Raw genomic sequence first — 16,571 nt, forward strand, 5'->3', positions numbered from 1 at the left:
TGTGTGCAACGGTGGCAGGGGGTCGCCAGCACCGAGGGTGTTGGTGGCGGGGTGGTATCACGACATCACATGTTGTCATCCATTGCTCCTTTATCGTGGCCAATGTTTCCACCACTTCCTCATATATGGTCATGACATCTTGTACGCGGTTTGATGTTCTCAAAGATGTCCATGGGTGAGTATGGCCACCATATTGTTGTTGTTGGCCTTCAACTGGCCCCAAGGAGACTTGATGGCAAAATCTATGGTGAGCACAAGGAAATTTTGTATCTTTGTTCACGACGCGGTAAATGTCATACGAAGGAAGATGCATGGTAGTGCCTTGAATAGGACGAGACACAAGTTAAGAGAAGAGAATGTAGCCTTGGGAGATAATTTCCCTTCATCGTTTATTGTTTTCCTCTCAAGCATAGGCTCTTCTGCATAAGTAGGAAACGCCTCTTAGCAAGTTCAACATGAAGATATCGGTAAATGAGAAAATCTTCAATCCAAAAGATATGGCAAAATGTGATCATGAGCAAACCAAGTATACCATCAATCTTGATGATTCCCGTAGATCTTGCAATATGTTAGTCCTCTCGGATGTAGGTTGTCGACTTACTATATGAGGTTACTCAATGACATGGCTCGCGTCATGTCTCTTCCTTGGTTCATCTGCCCTACATGGCCTAAGGTTAGTAACTCCCTTTGTGTGGCGAAATCGTCACATAGGGGTTCACACAGATGCCATTTGCTATATAAGGGGATACCATGGCATACCTCTCCAAGAATCACCATCGATGCGTGTGTTGAAATGTAATGTCTCACGAGCTTAACTAACCGGTTGTGTAGAACAGTAGAAGGTCCCACTCAGACTTCTATGAAGATGCACTAAATTGTGTCATGACTCGTTACACTCACAAAATACATGTGAGATTGGCGATCAAACATTACCAGTGTTAAACCTTGATTGTTTGTTCCTCTAAGCCTTCAGAAAGTACCTAATAGCTCTTTAATGTTCAGACACGACAATTCCAATTTCACATCAGAACTCTGTTTATAGTTCGTCGAACGCAGAAAAAAAGATGGGTTAACATCTCAAATCAAACCGTTATAAGGAGTTAGACCAAATGACCATCTACAAGTAAGGTGGAAAGAGTTACCACGTTAATGGAAAATAATGAAAATTGTTAAAACTGGCAATAGCGGACACAAGTAGGAACATGGTGACAATAATTTTTGGGTCGCGACAATGGTCACGGACTGCATAGAAGGTTATACATAAATACCAAAAGGGCAATTTTACATCGAGGAGAACACGTCAGAGGCAAGAGAAGAGATTGGAGTTGGGCCATGCTCGATCTAATTAGGATGGGCCATAGGGAAGAAAAAAATGGAAAGGATTCAATGCAATTGGTCACATAAGGAAGGGTTGTGACAAACCAAGGAAATTAAATTACTAGCTAAAGGAGACAAAATTTGAGAAGATTTGTGCAGCTTCGGATAGAGTTGAAGACAAACAAAAGAACTCGGTGGGGTAACAATTAACCATGGACATGAAACTAAAAAAATCCTTTAGAGATCTAGCTAAAGAATGTGTAGCGAGGTCAAGGAGTCAAGGCCGACAATACTAAATCTGAAGAAAAAAAGCTAACAACAAGAGTCATGTCCACTGATATTGAGCAATGATGAGACGACAACTACACAAGAGGCACCGAAATAGATTGCCACGGCAATAGAGGTTAGACACGGATGCTAACAAAAAGACCAAGAAAGACCCAGTACATGTTTGTTTGATGTCCCATACATTGTAGTGCACGAGAGATTAGGGATACTATCACAATGTTGTGATTCACAACAAATTCTAATCATAACAAGAATGTAGACGCAATTCAATCTTGTAAAGGATTTCCAGATTATGCGAGTACAAAAAGAACTACTCCCTCCGTTTCTAAATATATGACATTTTTGCAGTTCAAATTGAGCTGCAAAAACGTCTTATATTTAGGGACAGAGATAATAGTTCTATGGGTAGGTTGCACCAGAGCTACACGAGTATATTCATCCATCGACCATGCCAGCACTCTTCCCACCCTCCTTTTGTCTCTCTTACCATACCAGCTTCTTCCTACTATCGCTCGACCCACACGCCTGACAAGTATGTTAAATTCGTTCTTCCTCATGGGCGGCACCACTGGCAGAGAGACGTGGTGGAGCCCCATCGTGGTGTTGGTGTTGGTACAGTCGTCGACCATGGGTTTCCTTACCAAGCAAAATCTTTACACGGTGATGAAGACACACGCTCTAATGGTGGAGGATGCTTTGTCAAGAGTGGTGGTACAAGTGTTCGACCACAAATCATTGTACTTGATCTCTCTCCATGACGGGCCTTCCATAAAAGTTGTATGCATCATCTTGTGCTCACATGTCCCTTGTACATGAGACATGATGAAACCCTAGCCATTGGACGATCGTCCACCATTTCAATCTCCACCAATTTCCCTCGCCTTCGACAACCGATTTAGCATTAGGAAGTAAGGATCAATATTTGGCTAGGAGTTTAGGTGCCTTCTTTGTTAGGCTTGTGCTTGGTGGTGGTGGCCCCATGGTGGTCTCCCAACTCCATCCTTGCCCTAGTGTGACCATCACGATCTACCTCATTGAGCTAGTGATTCTCAATGCTCGTTATTTTGGGTTTTGCACCTTCTCTACTGGTTGTACGTCCGAGCAACAGTTTGGCAGACTACCTTGCAAGGGGTGTGTCCTCGACCACGGTGCTTTCGGTCATATTAGGTTCTCACCACTTGAGCTAACCAACCCATGTGGCTCTTCAAAACCTTTAAGGTTGGCCTGGCTTGTGCGGGTTTGATCTTTTGTGGTTTCGTCACCAAAGACATGGAGAAACATCAAACATTAGATCAAAAGGACCTTCATGTAACTTCCGGTTTTATCATGGATCTTCTTTGTTGGTGGCATTCCAGTTGTTCTATTGCATTGTACTATCGTCAATCAATCAATAAAACTAGCTCATTGTTCTGACAAAATCCCCATCTACCTTTTCCTCCGCATAAATTTCCATCCGCAGCTCAGCAGCGAGACACCTTCGTCGTCGATGCTTCATTGCCTTCTACTCTATTACTAGTGATCCATTCTCCAATTAATCACACCAATCCAAATCTTCTTCTCTTCTGAACCCGGTTCATTAATTTACTGGAACATGCTAAGTGATACCCACCCCAAATTTAATGGACCGAAAAAGAACCCACAAAAGAGTTCATGATTCACATTAGAGAGAACTAGTTCAAATTTCCATACTACTCCCTCCGTCCCATAATATAAGAACATTTTTGACACTAGTGTAGTGTAAAAGACGCTTTTATATTATGGGACGTAGGGAGTAGAATTTCGAGTAAAGAAAAGTCAGACAGCAATCTCATGCAACAATGCAAGAGAAACCAATAAGATACCTTCACAATGAAAGAAAAAAAACGGTTACAAATTTCTCTCCTACAGATTGCAAGTCGTGGTGATTTTAAAATTTCCTAAGGCTGAACTGCATGTACCTGTCAAGACCGAAACATGCAGGTGTCCTACTTCAATAAAATAATAACACAAATCAAATTAGTGCCACAACTAGAACAAATAAAATTATCATTGCGCATGCCCTTATGCCATGAAAGGGTGAAAGTATCAAATTAGCTGCAGTATCTCATACCCTGTTCTTTGTAGTAAATCAGGGAGAAACATGCAGCAACCACGAATCACTCAGTGTAATACCTAAATTTAGTAGCCACTAAAAGAAGATGCAACACCATGTTGCACTCTTACTAATGCTTTAGAAAGCCACTGCTACCAGTTGCTAATTATAGCATTTAAACCAAGTCATTCAGGTCTCAGTGTTATCAACAGTCGAGCAAAGCAGAAAAATCCAAAGAACATACCAGATTCATATGCTATGTTGATAGCAAGTGCATCTGTGTAATCATAAGTAGCAAACCAAACATCAGCGATATATAACAAGGTTCAAACCATCATGACACGTTCTCGATTGGACTCACCATTACCATTTGCAAAGTACTGGCGTTTCATGAACAACAATCTACTTCTTAGAGCTAGTATATAAAATTCGCTGATCAAAAGATCTAAAGTCATAAGGAGATGATTAAGAGGGAGCTGAGATAACTGCCTGGTGATGTCTCCGATGGTGACGGCAACAGGATCCTCCCGTGGGGCGGCATTGATGTCGAGCGGCACTGCTCGAAGCTTCCAGCGCTTGGAGTGGGCGCCACCTATCTCACACGCCGGGCACATCCAGTCCTCGTTCACGGCTACCGGAGGCCGCCGCACACCAGGGGGGGTGGGCAGCGGTGGTGGCGGAGGCTGGCGCATAAGCGGCCCCCAGACGTGGACGCATGATTCATGGAACCCACGTTCGCAGGCGTCACAGATAATGGTGGCCCCCGGCAGCTCGGGGAGGCCGCAGGACGCGCACGGGGGCGGCGGGTTCCCCCACCCCGCTACTCCCGGGTGCTGCGCTGGAGGCGGCACCTCCACCGACGAACCAGCGGTCGCGGCCGCAATGGCCGTAGCAGCAGCCAGCCTCCACGACTCCCCACGGTGGTACGCCAGCGCTATCTCGCGGGCCTGGTGCGCGAGCAGCAGCTGGGCCTGCGCGTTGGCGGGAGGCTGGGGCTGGGGTGGTGGCGGCGGCGGCGGCGGCAGCGGAGGCGGAGGAGCAAAAATGGGGGCAGCGAACCCGCGCGGCGGCGACTGGGGAACCGCCACCGGCGGCGACGGCGGCGGCGAGGGCGCCTCGTTGAGGTCGATGTCGAGATGTGGCGGGCGATCCATGGCGAACAGGGGATCAGGGTCGCGCCCGAGCTCAGGCTAGGGTTCGAATTCCGGGCATAGCGACGGGAAGGGAGGGAGGGAGGAGGAGGTTAGAGAGCGAGCAAGGGAAAGCAGCAGCTCACGAGCGAAGCGCGGCTGGGGTTAAGGGAGGGGGGAGGGAGGGATTCCGGGGAGAAGCAAAGCAAAGGAGAAGAACGGACGGGACGGACGGGACACGTGGACGAGGGGCCGGGGACGCGTAGGTGGAAACGGCCGAGCGCCCGGCTGTCAGTGAGCGAGTGTCTGGGGAGATGGGCTGCGGTGGCGCGGAGCGTGCGACGGAAGCTCTTTCGCCCGTGCAGCGGGGCGCGGTGCTGTGTCCGTCGCGCGCGGTGCTCTACAGTTGGTGTTGGCTGCGTCTACGGTCGTCGTACACAGCGACAAAACAGGTTCGGTGTACTGGTAAATATGCAAAAGCAGCCATCAATTGTGTTCTTTGCTAGAATACGAAAAATACACTAGAATTGTTAATTAATGTCTTCATTTACTAGCATCCATATATTAATATAATCTCGTATTAATTCCGTGCATTGCTCGAATACGAGAAAATATATTGAAATCGTTCATTAATGTCTTCTTGTTATACATAATATATATAAAACATTTATAAAATATATCTTGGAAAATCTTGTATCAATTCTGTGCTTTGTTGGAATATGAGAAATATACTGAAATCATTCGTTAATGCCTTCTTATACGGAATATATAGAAGTCATTTATTAAAATATATGTTGAAAAATCTTGTAGTATTAATTGTGTGTTTTGGTGTAATATGAGAAAATATATTGCATTAATGTCTTCTTATAAGGAATATATGGAAAGCAAGAAAAATCTTGTATAAATAATTGTTTATTAATCTCAATAATGTTACTCCCCCTTTAAAGAGAAATGAGAGCGTTTAAATCACTAAAGTATAAGATATGTTAAATCATTTATAAATATTTATATAAAAGAAAGTGCTATATCAATTTATTATGTGTGAGAACTGTTATAAACTATGTTATTGTCATTGTGACTAAAAGTTTCTTAATCTTTAACGATCATATGATAGTAGAAACTAGTAAATAAATATCTAAAAGGAATATGAGAACAAAATAATCATTTACTATGGATGTTTCTCTAACAATGTACACTTTAATGTGATCGCATTTGCACGTTAACTATTCTTAAAATTGTGAAAAAAATTTATTCACAACTCCAACTAGAGTATATCTAAGTTATAAATAATTAATCAAAACCAAATATGGAGATCATTTATCTTAAATATGACATGGATATTTTGTTTTACAAATCAATTTTTGAGGTTGAGGATTGATGTCATAGTACACTTGGTGTTGTACAGACTAACATTCACTCGGTCTACTAGTTGGTTAACACAATGCCAAAAGAGGTTCAATGCACATATATCATATACTGTGCAACTTTTAGATGGGGGTTCTAATATAAGTTTAATGTTGAACATCTATTAGAAATATATGTAGAAAGCATTTATTAGTATAACTTATATACAGAAAATCTCTTGTTACTGCAACTAATAGTTTGCTAATCTTTTAACGAACTTATGTTAACAGTAACTAAAGAGTAAATATAAAAAACATTTTTTTCATTACTACCAATATTTATTCAAATATGAACACACTTTAATGTGATCACATTTGTAGTTCTAACGATTTTCCCAGAATAATGAGTGTTATAATCGTAGCTTTTTATTTGAGACTTGAATTATAGTGTATCAAAGTTATAAACAAGAAATATAAACAAATGATGGATATTTTTTACCTCAATTATGGCATGGAGATTTTCTAAAAGCAATTTTGTGAAGATAAGTATTGATGTCATCATACTTTGGTGTTGTACGGGTTGGCGTTTGTTAGGTTTGTCAGTTGGTTTACACAACCCCAAAAAGAGGTTCACTACTTTACTTGTGAGTTTCACTAAGCATACCCTTTTTCGCACATAAATGAGAACCAAATATATGAGGTATTTATTTAAGGGGATTTTACATTCCTGCCCTTAATTGGTGCCCATCAAATAATTTTGCCCCTACTTTCAAAAGGTGCTCAGTTTTCACCCCTAAACAAGATGACATGGAGTCACTGTGAAACATCTTTGACAGGATGGAAATGGATCATAAGGGGCATTTCTATAACCAGATATAAATGTCCAGGGGCAAAACTAAACATAGTTATAATCTAAGGGCAAAACAAAACATTGTTATAAACTAAGGGCAAAACTGTCTAGCGGGCACCAACAATGCAGAAATGTAAAAATCTCTTTATTTATATATCTCTTATGTACGATGTGCAATTGCACCAGTAAAAATCTAAGGGTGAAGATATTTTTGACTTGTTACGGTGAACAGTGATTAACTTTTTAATGATGATATGTTAGTTGTGACCAACTCGTGAGTTTAAAAATTATAAGAATTTCACTTCATTTTCCGCTATGAAAATTTATCTGAAATATGTTCACACGTTGACGTAATTATGTTTTGCAAAATCAATGAACTTTTATAATAATGATTGGTATAATTGTAACTTTACTTGCAGCTTGCTATAGAAAATATCTTAGCCATAACTATTGAATGGTAACCAAGTATAGAAAGCATTTACATATGGTATGGAGATTCTATTAAATAAATTTTCAAAGGCAAGAACTCAATTTTGATCGATGAATGAGGCTAGACATAAAATGTATTGATTTGGGTTTATTTTCGGTGCTACCTATAAAAGCACGATCTAGCCTTCTAAGCAAACCATCTTGGCCATTCAGTCGTATCTAGACTCAAGGAAAATTTATCTAATAATTATATATTATTGTATACAATGCCTAATAATACAATATAATTACCATTTAATATGGCTCCTTTTACATTAATGTCCTATAAAATCATAAATAAAAGGCCGTCAATTGAGTTTTCGATAGTGTCTAATAATTCTAAACTGGATGTTAGAAGTTGGGATAGATTAATTCTTCTAATTCTTTTTGAAAATTGAACTTACTCTAAGTGCTCAAGGATAATTACTTTTTGAAAATCTCCTGGTTATCTAGCACATATGTTTGTTTGGTGCTACTGGAATAGTAGACTAGTATCGCATAGTCAGAGATTTAGCATGATTTCATAATTTTGGTCCTACAACACTGAGGTTGGGGTTTCGGTAGCACGGGTCGAGAGCTCAAGCACATCGTTGTTACACTCACCGATGTGACGATGTCAACAAGTTAGTCCACAATGGGTCTCTCACCATGCAAATAATCAATGGCCCCACAAGAAATTTGAGGTACATTCCAGGATACTTAGTCACTGGATCTATTCCCCCCTTTCGTGCAACCTCACATGCACCTTCAGTTCGTTGAGGTCGCCATGGAGAAAAAAGGTGTGTGGCAAGAGATAGCATCACTATGACATCCATGGCAAAGATCAAGGCGACTATGGTAATCGTGGTGATTGCTCTCTGGCACCCGGGGCAAGCACGAACGCAGCGGCCTGCTCATGCACCATGGAAGATCCTTTTCTGATGAATATGATCCTGGTAATGGACATGGGCATGATTGTGGGACACCAACAAAGACCACAGTGGTGCCACTGATTCACCCCATTCCCACCACTTTCCCCACACACTTTGTATCCATGAAAACTCTGTTGATGTCCTTGGTTTGTCTTCGGCGTCCATACACATGCCTACCTGGTCATGCTCTCATGGGCCCAACATCGAACTCCCCGATCATCATGTGGCACACGTCAATTCCTCGGGATCACGACCCCATGATCCACGCTACCATGAGCAACACTTCTCTTGGTACTCGTGAGTGGTACATGGACACGGGCAACTCCAATCACAGTAGAAGCAACTTGTATAACCCGACGACACATTTTTCCTCTGTAGGTCATACTTCTAGCATCTGATTGACATTTCATTGAGTTTGACCCCTTTTGGTTTCATTAATTGTGAATGATCTAGCCACCAACACACCTCTTATAAGATCTTATAGTGGAGCCGAGCTCTACCCCCACTCCCATCACCACTCTAGCAGCTTACACCACCTGCACCAATGACTTGTTGCATCGTTTGGGACCCTAGTGCATCTTATTTTTCTTATTTTCCTTATGATTTCCTTTGGGGATGTAATAAAGAATTTGGTCATCTCTCCTTTATGTGAACCATATCATCCTGGATGACAACCTTAGTCGCTCTCCTTTGTGTGAATGATATCATCTAGGCAAACAACTCATTTACCATTTTCTTTGTCTTTTTTGTTCTACTACTTCTCCCTTCCAAGTTATTCATTGTGACTTGTGGACCTCGTCTCTTATTAGGGGTTCTGCCTTTTTCTTTTTCTACTTCCCCATTCAAACGTATTCACTGCAACTTTTGTGGACCTCACCGTCTATTACAAACATTATCTTATTGTTCTTGATGATTACTCGAGATTTTCATAGACGTTTCCTTTACTCCACAAGTCTGATAATGTGCACCCTCAAGTGTTACTTAACATTTAATTCTCACTCAATTCTATGTCACCATATCGTGTATGCAGTGTGACGACGTCGGAGAATTCCTCAATTCTAACTCATGTCTCTTCGTCTCTTAATGTCGTGTTTCAATTTGCCTCTCGAAACCTCACATGTACTCGTCCAATGGCAAATCCGAGCATCTTATTCATACCACTAATGGCATTGCCTGCACCCTCCTATGCAAAAGCCAAACTATGGCCACCCTTTTGGGTTGAAGCTTTAAACACCACCACTCTTCTCCTCAACTGATGTCCCTCGCGCGTCATCAACATCCTCCCAACTCACCATCTCATGTGTGACATTCATCAGTCCTATGATCACATATGTGTGTTTGGGTATTGTGTTATCCTAATCGGTATGGCACTAGCGACCACAAGATCTCCCCTCTCTCTACTCGTTGTGTGTTTCTTAGGTACACATAGAGAAAAAGTATATCACTGCATCGAATTTATCCACCCACCGTGTTATTATTTATCGACATGTTCGTTTTGAAGAGGACAATTTTCTATATACTTCGTGATAATTAACTCCACGCCACTGGGCAAAATCTATGAAACTATGGGTTGGTAGGTGGGGGTGGACTGGCTGATGAGACACAATCTGAGTAAGGTTGAGTTTTTAGGGGGTGGAGTGATGGTATTTCCTACGTAGGACAACCTTCAATCACAAAAGGTATAAGTCAAACATGCTCATAAAAGAAACATGTCCGGAAGTAATAACATGTCATGTGTTAAGTTGGTGGGTGATATACTTTGTGTTCAAGGGACATAAAGATTAGGATAACACAAATAGTGACGGTTAAACATTGTAGTTCTAGATGAGATAGTGGGGTAGGGACATGAGTTAAGGAGCTGGGTGGTGGTGTTAAGAGTTTCAACCCAAAAGGATGGTGGTAGTTCGGCTTGGCATACATTGGTTCAGACAATTTTCCAAGGATGTGTAAGGGAAGGAGAGGCAAAAGGAAATGCCACATTGAGAGAAAATGAGATACAAATCAGAACTGGGGACTTCATCGCCATTTTTCACACTAAATACACGAGACGGTGACATGTAATAAGTGATAATAAGTGCAAAGAAACACTTGAGGGTGCTTCACATGTATGAGGCCTATGGTGTAAAGGAAATGTCCAAAAATATCAGTAATCATCAAGAACAAGATAATATTTGTATACAAATATTAACATGTGATGTGCACAAATTAAAAGAAAGGGACAAGAAATGGTAATGAGGTCGTTGGCCTAGATGACATGCTTCACACAAACAACTAAGTTCTATATTAGGTCACCGGGGAAGATCACAAGAAAATGAGAAAAAGAAGAGGCAATAGGGTTCCCAAGTCGCCGATGACACAAGTCCATGGTAGAGGTGACGTTCACCACGAGACTGATGATGGGAGTGCCATGGATGGTAGAGCTCGCCACCACTATCGAACCTCGGTGGTTGTATCCTTTGGAACGAAACCAAAGAGGTCAAACTCAACTCGATAGAGAATTTGCAAGTGTGGATTAAATTCTTAGCAATACCAGGGGCAACTAGAACATTGCAAAGAGAAAAGAGAAGGGAAAGGCAGAGTCCATACCAAGAAACAAGAGTATGGAGCCATTCCAACAACAAGATGTTGAGAAGTATGCCCTAAAGATGAAAAAAGGTCAACTTACCAGGGCCACATGTGACGTTGTTGGAGGCACATATCAATTCGGTTAGCGGCTGAGTATTGCTCATGGCAGCATCGATCATGGCCTAAGAATGCAATGTTGCATCATATGACGATGGGGGAACTGGCTGCTGAGATGTCTTATACAACGCCTCATGCGCTAGTTTGCCGCTATAGCGCTTCATGATGCTTGTATGGCAGTATAGGTCAACCTATCTGGAGTCCCTATCACTCCTTCCATTAGCTAGTTGGCTAAGTTCGCCTATTTTTCTTGCACTCGTTGAATTAAAAAACTAGCAACTATCGTTTTAAATTGACTATGCTATTTTTTTTGGTTAAAAAAACGCATACATTCAAAAATTCATGGATTTGAAAATATTCATGATTTTAAAAATAATTCACGATTTTGGGGGAAATCATGAATTTGAAAAAAACACAAATTTGGAAAAAGATCACGAATTTGAAACATGTTCACGTGTGTTAAAAGTTCACGCTGAAAGCATATTTGCGGATTTGAAAGAAAAATATTCGTCGATTTTGAAAAAGGAATCACAAGGTTTGATTTTAAATGAAAACAAAAGATAAAGAAAAACCTAGAGCCACCAAAGAAGACCCGAACAGAAAACACATAAAACCCCGGTTAGAAGCTTCTAGAAGCTTTACCAAACCAATTGAAAGATCCTAGAAGCTTCACAATACCAATAAAAAGGGTTTTACATAGCCGACCCACTTATCACACCTATCTGTGTGCACCTTATACACACAATGCATTATTCACTGGATTTGCCTTAACTGTTGGGCCCAAGAATATGATCGGGTAGGCCCGCGTTTGGACACGGAGGCGCGGGCCTATAACACGAACAGAGTTCAACGGTAGAACTTCTAATGCTTGAGGCGCCACTGTACAAGACGTAGCTCGCATGACCCTAAGGCGGGCCGTGGCCCAAATAATGCTCGGCTTGGTCGCTTGGTGACTAGATGGTTCAATGGCCCTTTTTTATGATGGCCGTACGCGTTTAGTTGCACAAGACAGTAAAAATGACCAAGAACTATTGGTTTAGAATAAAACAGACTTCTGGTTTTCTATACATAGAAATTGTACATTCAAATGGTCGTATGTTTCACGAATTTTAAAAATATACCTGAACACAAAAAACATGAATTTGAAAAAAAAAGTTCATGAATACAAAAATGTCCGCAAAGATAAAAAATCATTCGCCAATTCAAATATTGTTCATAAATGAAGTTTGTGAATTTGAAAAAGTTCATGAATTTAGAAGATGTTCGTGAAAATAAAAAAAATCATGAATTTGAAAAAGGTTCATGCATTCTGGAAAAAGTCCGCAAAGACAAAAAATGGAAAAAAATAAATAGAAATTTCAAAAAAGTTCATGAATTTGAAATGTATGAATTTTTATCTATTGAAAAAAGTTCATGAATTTAAGAAAGCATTAAAACAAGAATTTTGAAAAGTTCACAAGATTAAATAAAATTTGATGGGTTTGACAAAAAGGTCGTAAAAAGCGAAATAAACAAAAAACAAAGACAACAAAAAAACAAAAAAAAAGAAAAAAGAAAATTTAAATAAAGGAAAATCACAAAAAAGTCATAAGCTTCTAGAAGCTTTGCAAAACTGTTCAGAAGCTTCTAAAAGCTTCACAAAACCGGATGGTGGATGACTTACAACAAACCAAAACGCAACCTACATGGGCCAGCCCATTACCTAAAGTACGTACTGAGGAGGGTGGGCACCATGTACCGATATGCCTATAAGTGACGTCTTTAGCACCAAAAACACACAAATATAATGCCCTAAAAGAAGCACCAGACAGAAACAGGCGTTCGGCGGGAACCAATGGGCGAGGCCGGCGGTGGGGACAGGCGCGTCTCACGAGTCAAAGTACAGGATAGATAGTAGTTTATACGGACCTTTTTTTTCCAGAATACACCAGAAAAACAGCCGAACAGACTAAAACTACGTTAAACGTTTGGCTACTCTACCTAATCCGTAGATAAGCAAAACCGGATGGCGACTGCTAGGCGCCGGCGCACCGGCCGAAATATCGGCCGGTCGGCTGCCTAGCGTTGGATCAAGCGCGCATTAAGGGCCGCGATTAGCGCACATGCTAGACACGTTCGTCTTCCTCCCACGGCCCACACACGCTTGGAGATAAAAGAAGAACGACCGCGGCGCTCGCCGGCCGCCCTCGCGCTCGCGCCGCACTCGCCATATGCAGCTCCGCCGCCGACTGCGTAGATCTGCCGCCGGCCAGACGCAGCTCCGTCCTCGCCCCCTCCCCCTAACCCCGACCCGCTTGCAGTTCCGGCATGGCAGCTCCGTCGATTGATGATTGCAACACCTCGTCCCCCCAGCTCCGGTCTGCACTAGGAGTCGTCGCCGCCGTTCTAGCATTGCGCAAGAACATAGGGTTGTAGCTTTTTGCTTTAACGGTTGTAGCAAAACGCAACTACGGTTCCAGCTCTTCTAATTGTGGTTCCAGCTCGGCGTGTTGACCGTTGCAGATGGCCGCGACCTTGGATGAAACTCTGCCGTGGTAGCCACTGCAGCTCGCCGCAGGTGCAGTTCCAGCACGCCTCCCCCCTCCCCCCGGCCACCATTCCAGCTCACAGTCCCCTGTCGTTTTCAGCTCGCCATGGTGACCGCCGTGCTCGCCGCGGGCACCGGTTCCAGCAAAAATGAGTCACGGTTGCAGCTCCCTCACAATATGGTTGTAGCATCGAATGGTCGCCGTCGCGCCTTGCCGTCGAGGTCGTAACAAAAATAATTGCCGGTTGCAGCTCGCCGCGAGCCGGTTGCAGCTCCCCCACAATATGGTTCATCGAATGGTCGCCGTCGCGCCTTGCCGTTGAGGCAGTAACAAAAACAATTGCCGGTTGCAGCTCGCCGCGAGCCGGTTGCAGCTCCTCAGTACGTCGGTTGCAACCCCCGCCACATGAATCGAACGCACGTCCTTCGTTGTAGTATTCGTCGTCGCCGGCTGTCGTCTATGGTCGTAACATTCGTCGTCCAGGGTTGTAGCATCTTTCAAAGAGCTTGTAGCTTCTCAATACTTCGGTTGCAACCCTCGCTGTCGTTCCAGCAAGAAAGATGTCCGTGGCACTGTTTGCGCCGTTGCAGCAAAAATCCACAGGGTTTGCACCCCCGACTTCAGGAGGTTCCAGCAAAAAATCACCATGTTTGTAGCTCCCGACGCCGCCCCGTTCCAGCGCACGGCGCCACATCTCCAATCCTCGGGTTGCCGGTCGCAGCTCCGGTCGTCGTTGCTCGCATCACTTTGCCTGCTGGTCGCAGCATCCGGTGCTCGGCCCCCTCGAACGCGGCCATGGCGACCGCCCCCAGTCGTCGTCTCTTTGCACGAAAAGCAAACGGATCCGTTCTGTCCTGCGGGCGCGCGGCGGCGCGTGAGGTCGCTGGGCGGTGATGCTCGCCGTCGGGGAGGGGGGGGGTGAAAGGAGGAGGTCCATCAAGCGGTGGAAGGAAGAAGATATAGGGAAAGGAAAAAAACTAAGGCGAGGATGCGCGACAGACGCAGGATCCATGTGGATCGAACGCGAGCGATGCGACCGGCCCAACTCTTCGGCCGGCGCACCGGGTGGGAATGTTTCCCAAACCGGATTCTCCGATCGATACCTGAAATTTCACATTTGTATAGAAACGACTATTGGTCACTTTTGTAAAAACCCGTTTTGCATATCCTCCTTCCTCTCCTTTTGCCGATCCATGAGGCCGGTGGCCGTGGCCACGTCCCTAACTACATAGGGTTGGTGATGAGCTCATCGGTAGGTCGCACCTCGAGGCTGTCCTCGTCTAAGTCACCGCGCCACGTACGGCCGCCGCCTCCTCCGTGTTGTCCGCCTTGGTCGCCGCCGCTGCCGAGGTCAGCCAAGTTGAGCATTCACGGTGAGCCGTTGTTGCGGCATGCGACAACAAAGCAGACAGAGGAATCATATACGGCTGCAGCTTGGCGTCGATCAAAAAGTTTGTACCTGTGGACACAATCCTTTTCTCGTCCTTGAACCTCAATGGCGAGAGGTGCCATGGCCACGAACGACGACGTGCAAGCAGCGTCAACGACAAAAGGAAGGTGGATCCGTGGAGCTTTTTCCCATAAAAACATCTCGTGCCTCTCGCGTACGTGTGCGTGAGGGTTTCGTGCATCCTGCAGCCGGCGGATCGAATCGATCCAGCTGCTTCCGATCGTCCGGCGAGATTGATCAGCCAGCTCATGTACCAAACAAGGTCATTATCCAAACAAGGAACTGAACAAACACACTTTCCAAGCCAAACGTAATCTTCTACGTACTCCATATAAACTGATTATTAACATTTTTTTAGTAAAACTGGTTTCGCTAAAAACCTGTTAAAAAAACTCGTTTTCTATAAAGCTAACACTAATGTTTGCTATCCAAACAGGCACGTAATCATTTTTCGTCACACACGAGCGGGCACACGAAGGCCCCGTTACAGCTGAGGATCCGGTCTTTCCTCTAGACTAGGATCTGGTGGTCAGAGCTACAACTGAATACGTATAATACATGCATAAACTGTACCGGCCATACACGCTAGCTAAGGTCGTTTGGCACGCGCAAGACCAGCCGTCGGGGGCTGCAATGGCAAGAAAGCGGCGGCGGCAACAACGCCGAGTTGGTCGACGGGCAGATGCAAGGTCATATCGCAGGCAAAACGGAACGTACGCCGGTTGCCGCCTCAAACGCGTAACAACTAACAGATTGATCTTCTGCAGGGCAATAAAGTAAACTTTCCTCGAATCGATCACCATAGATTAGATCGACCTCGCGCGCTCATGATCGAAATCGCGGCAATGTGTAGCAACACAAACGAACGGATAATGGATATACAGTACGATACAATGGAATGACACGGTTACCTTTAGTTCCCGCCGGCGATGCGCGAGCGCCCTCACGTGGCTGCGCTGCTTGCCGCCGCGCGCCTGTGTGCGCCCGGAGGGAGGAAAGAGATGACTGCGCGAGGCCTTCCTTCGTTTGTTTCGATGGCATGCAACCGTCTTAGACCATCTACGACCGTATATCACAGATATCGGTCGCGTTTGTGGAGGGGGGCTGGTTACCCCTGGTGCAACCGCATACCTCAAATTCATAATACTACACGCAGCAGCTGTTATCTGCAGCAACGGATGCCGGCGTGCTGCAGCCATTGCCAGGCAGAGAAATTAGGATGAGGACCAGCCTATATGCGCGGACGACGCGGTCATCTTCGTCGGCCCTGAGGAAGTGGAGATCCGGACGAGTATTCTGTTAGAATAAACCTTGCAAGTTCAGTTAGTTCAGTTAGCGATAGCTGCACTTTTCTTCAGTTTCGTTAGTCCTTGGATATAGCGAGACTCGCTCGAGATTTAAACCACCCCGTGGGATGGCACGAGCATTGTGGATCGTAGTGGCGCATAGTCAGGAAGCCACGACCGCCGTTTCCTTCGTTGTAAACCAATAAATACAATGAGAAAGAAAGCAGAAATCCGCGGCAAGTTTGCG

The 16,571-nt window shown here is 44.1% G+C and overlaps 1 protein-coding gene across 2 annotated transcripts in view; it reads right to left on the bottom strand.

Annotated features, from left to right (window-relative positions):
- Positions 1-16,148, bottom strand: part of LOC123136785 (methyl-CpG-binding domain-containing protein 9) — a 36,844-nt gene extending 20,696 nt beyond the window's left edge. Inside the window, exon 1 of one of the 2 annotated variants that reach the window (XM_044556287.1) lies at positions 15,950-16,148. Coding sequence is in view for 1 of the 2 variants with exons in the window: in XM_044556286.1 (XP_044412221.1) it covers positions 4,166-4,830 (665 nt within the window). In the remaining variant the exon portion in view is untranslated. Of the gene's footprint in view, positions 1-4,165; positions 4,992-15,949 lie in introns of those variants that run through there. The other variant, XM_044556286.1, reaches the window with a different exon arrangement.
- Positions 16,149-16,571: the final 423 nt, after the last annotated feature.

Source organism: Triticum aestivum, chromosome 6B, assembly GCF_018294505.1.
Source record: "Triticum aestivum cultivar Chinese Spring chromosome 6B, IWGSC CS RefSeq v2.1, whole genome shotgun sequence".
NCBI classification, from domain to species: domain Eukaryota; kingdom Viridiplantae; phylum Streptophyta; class Magnoliopsida; order Poales; family Poaceae; genus Triticum; species Triticum aestivum.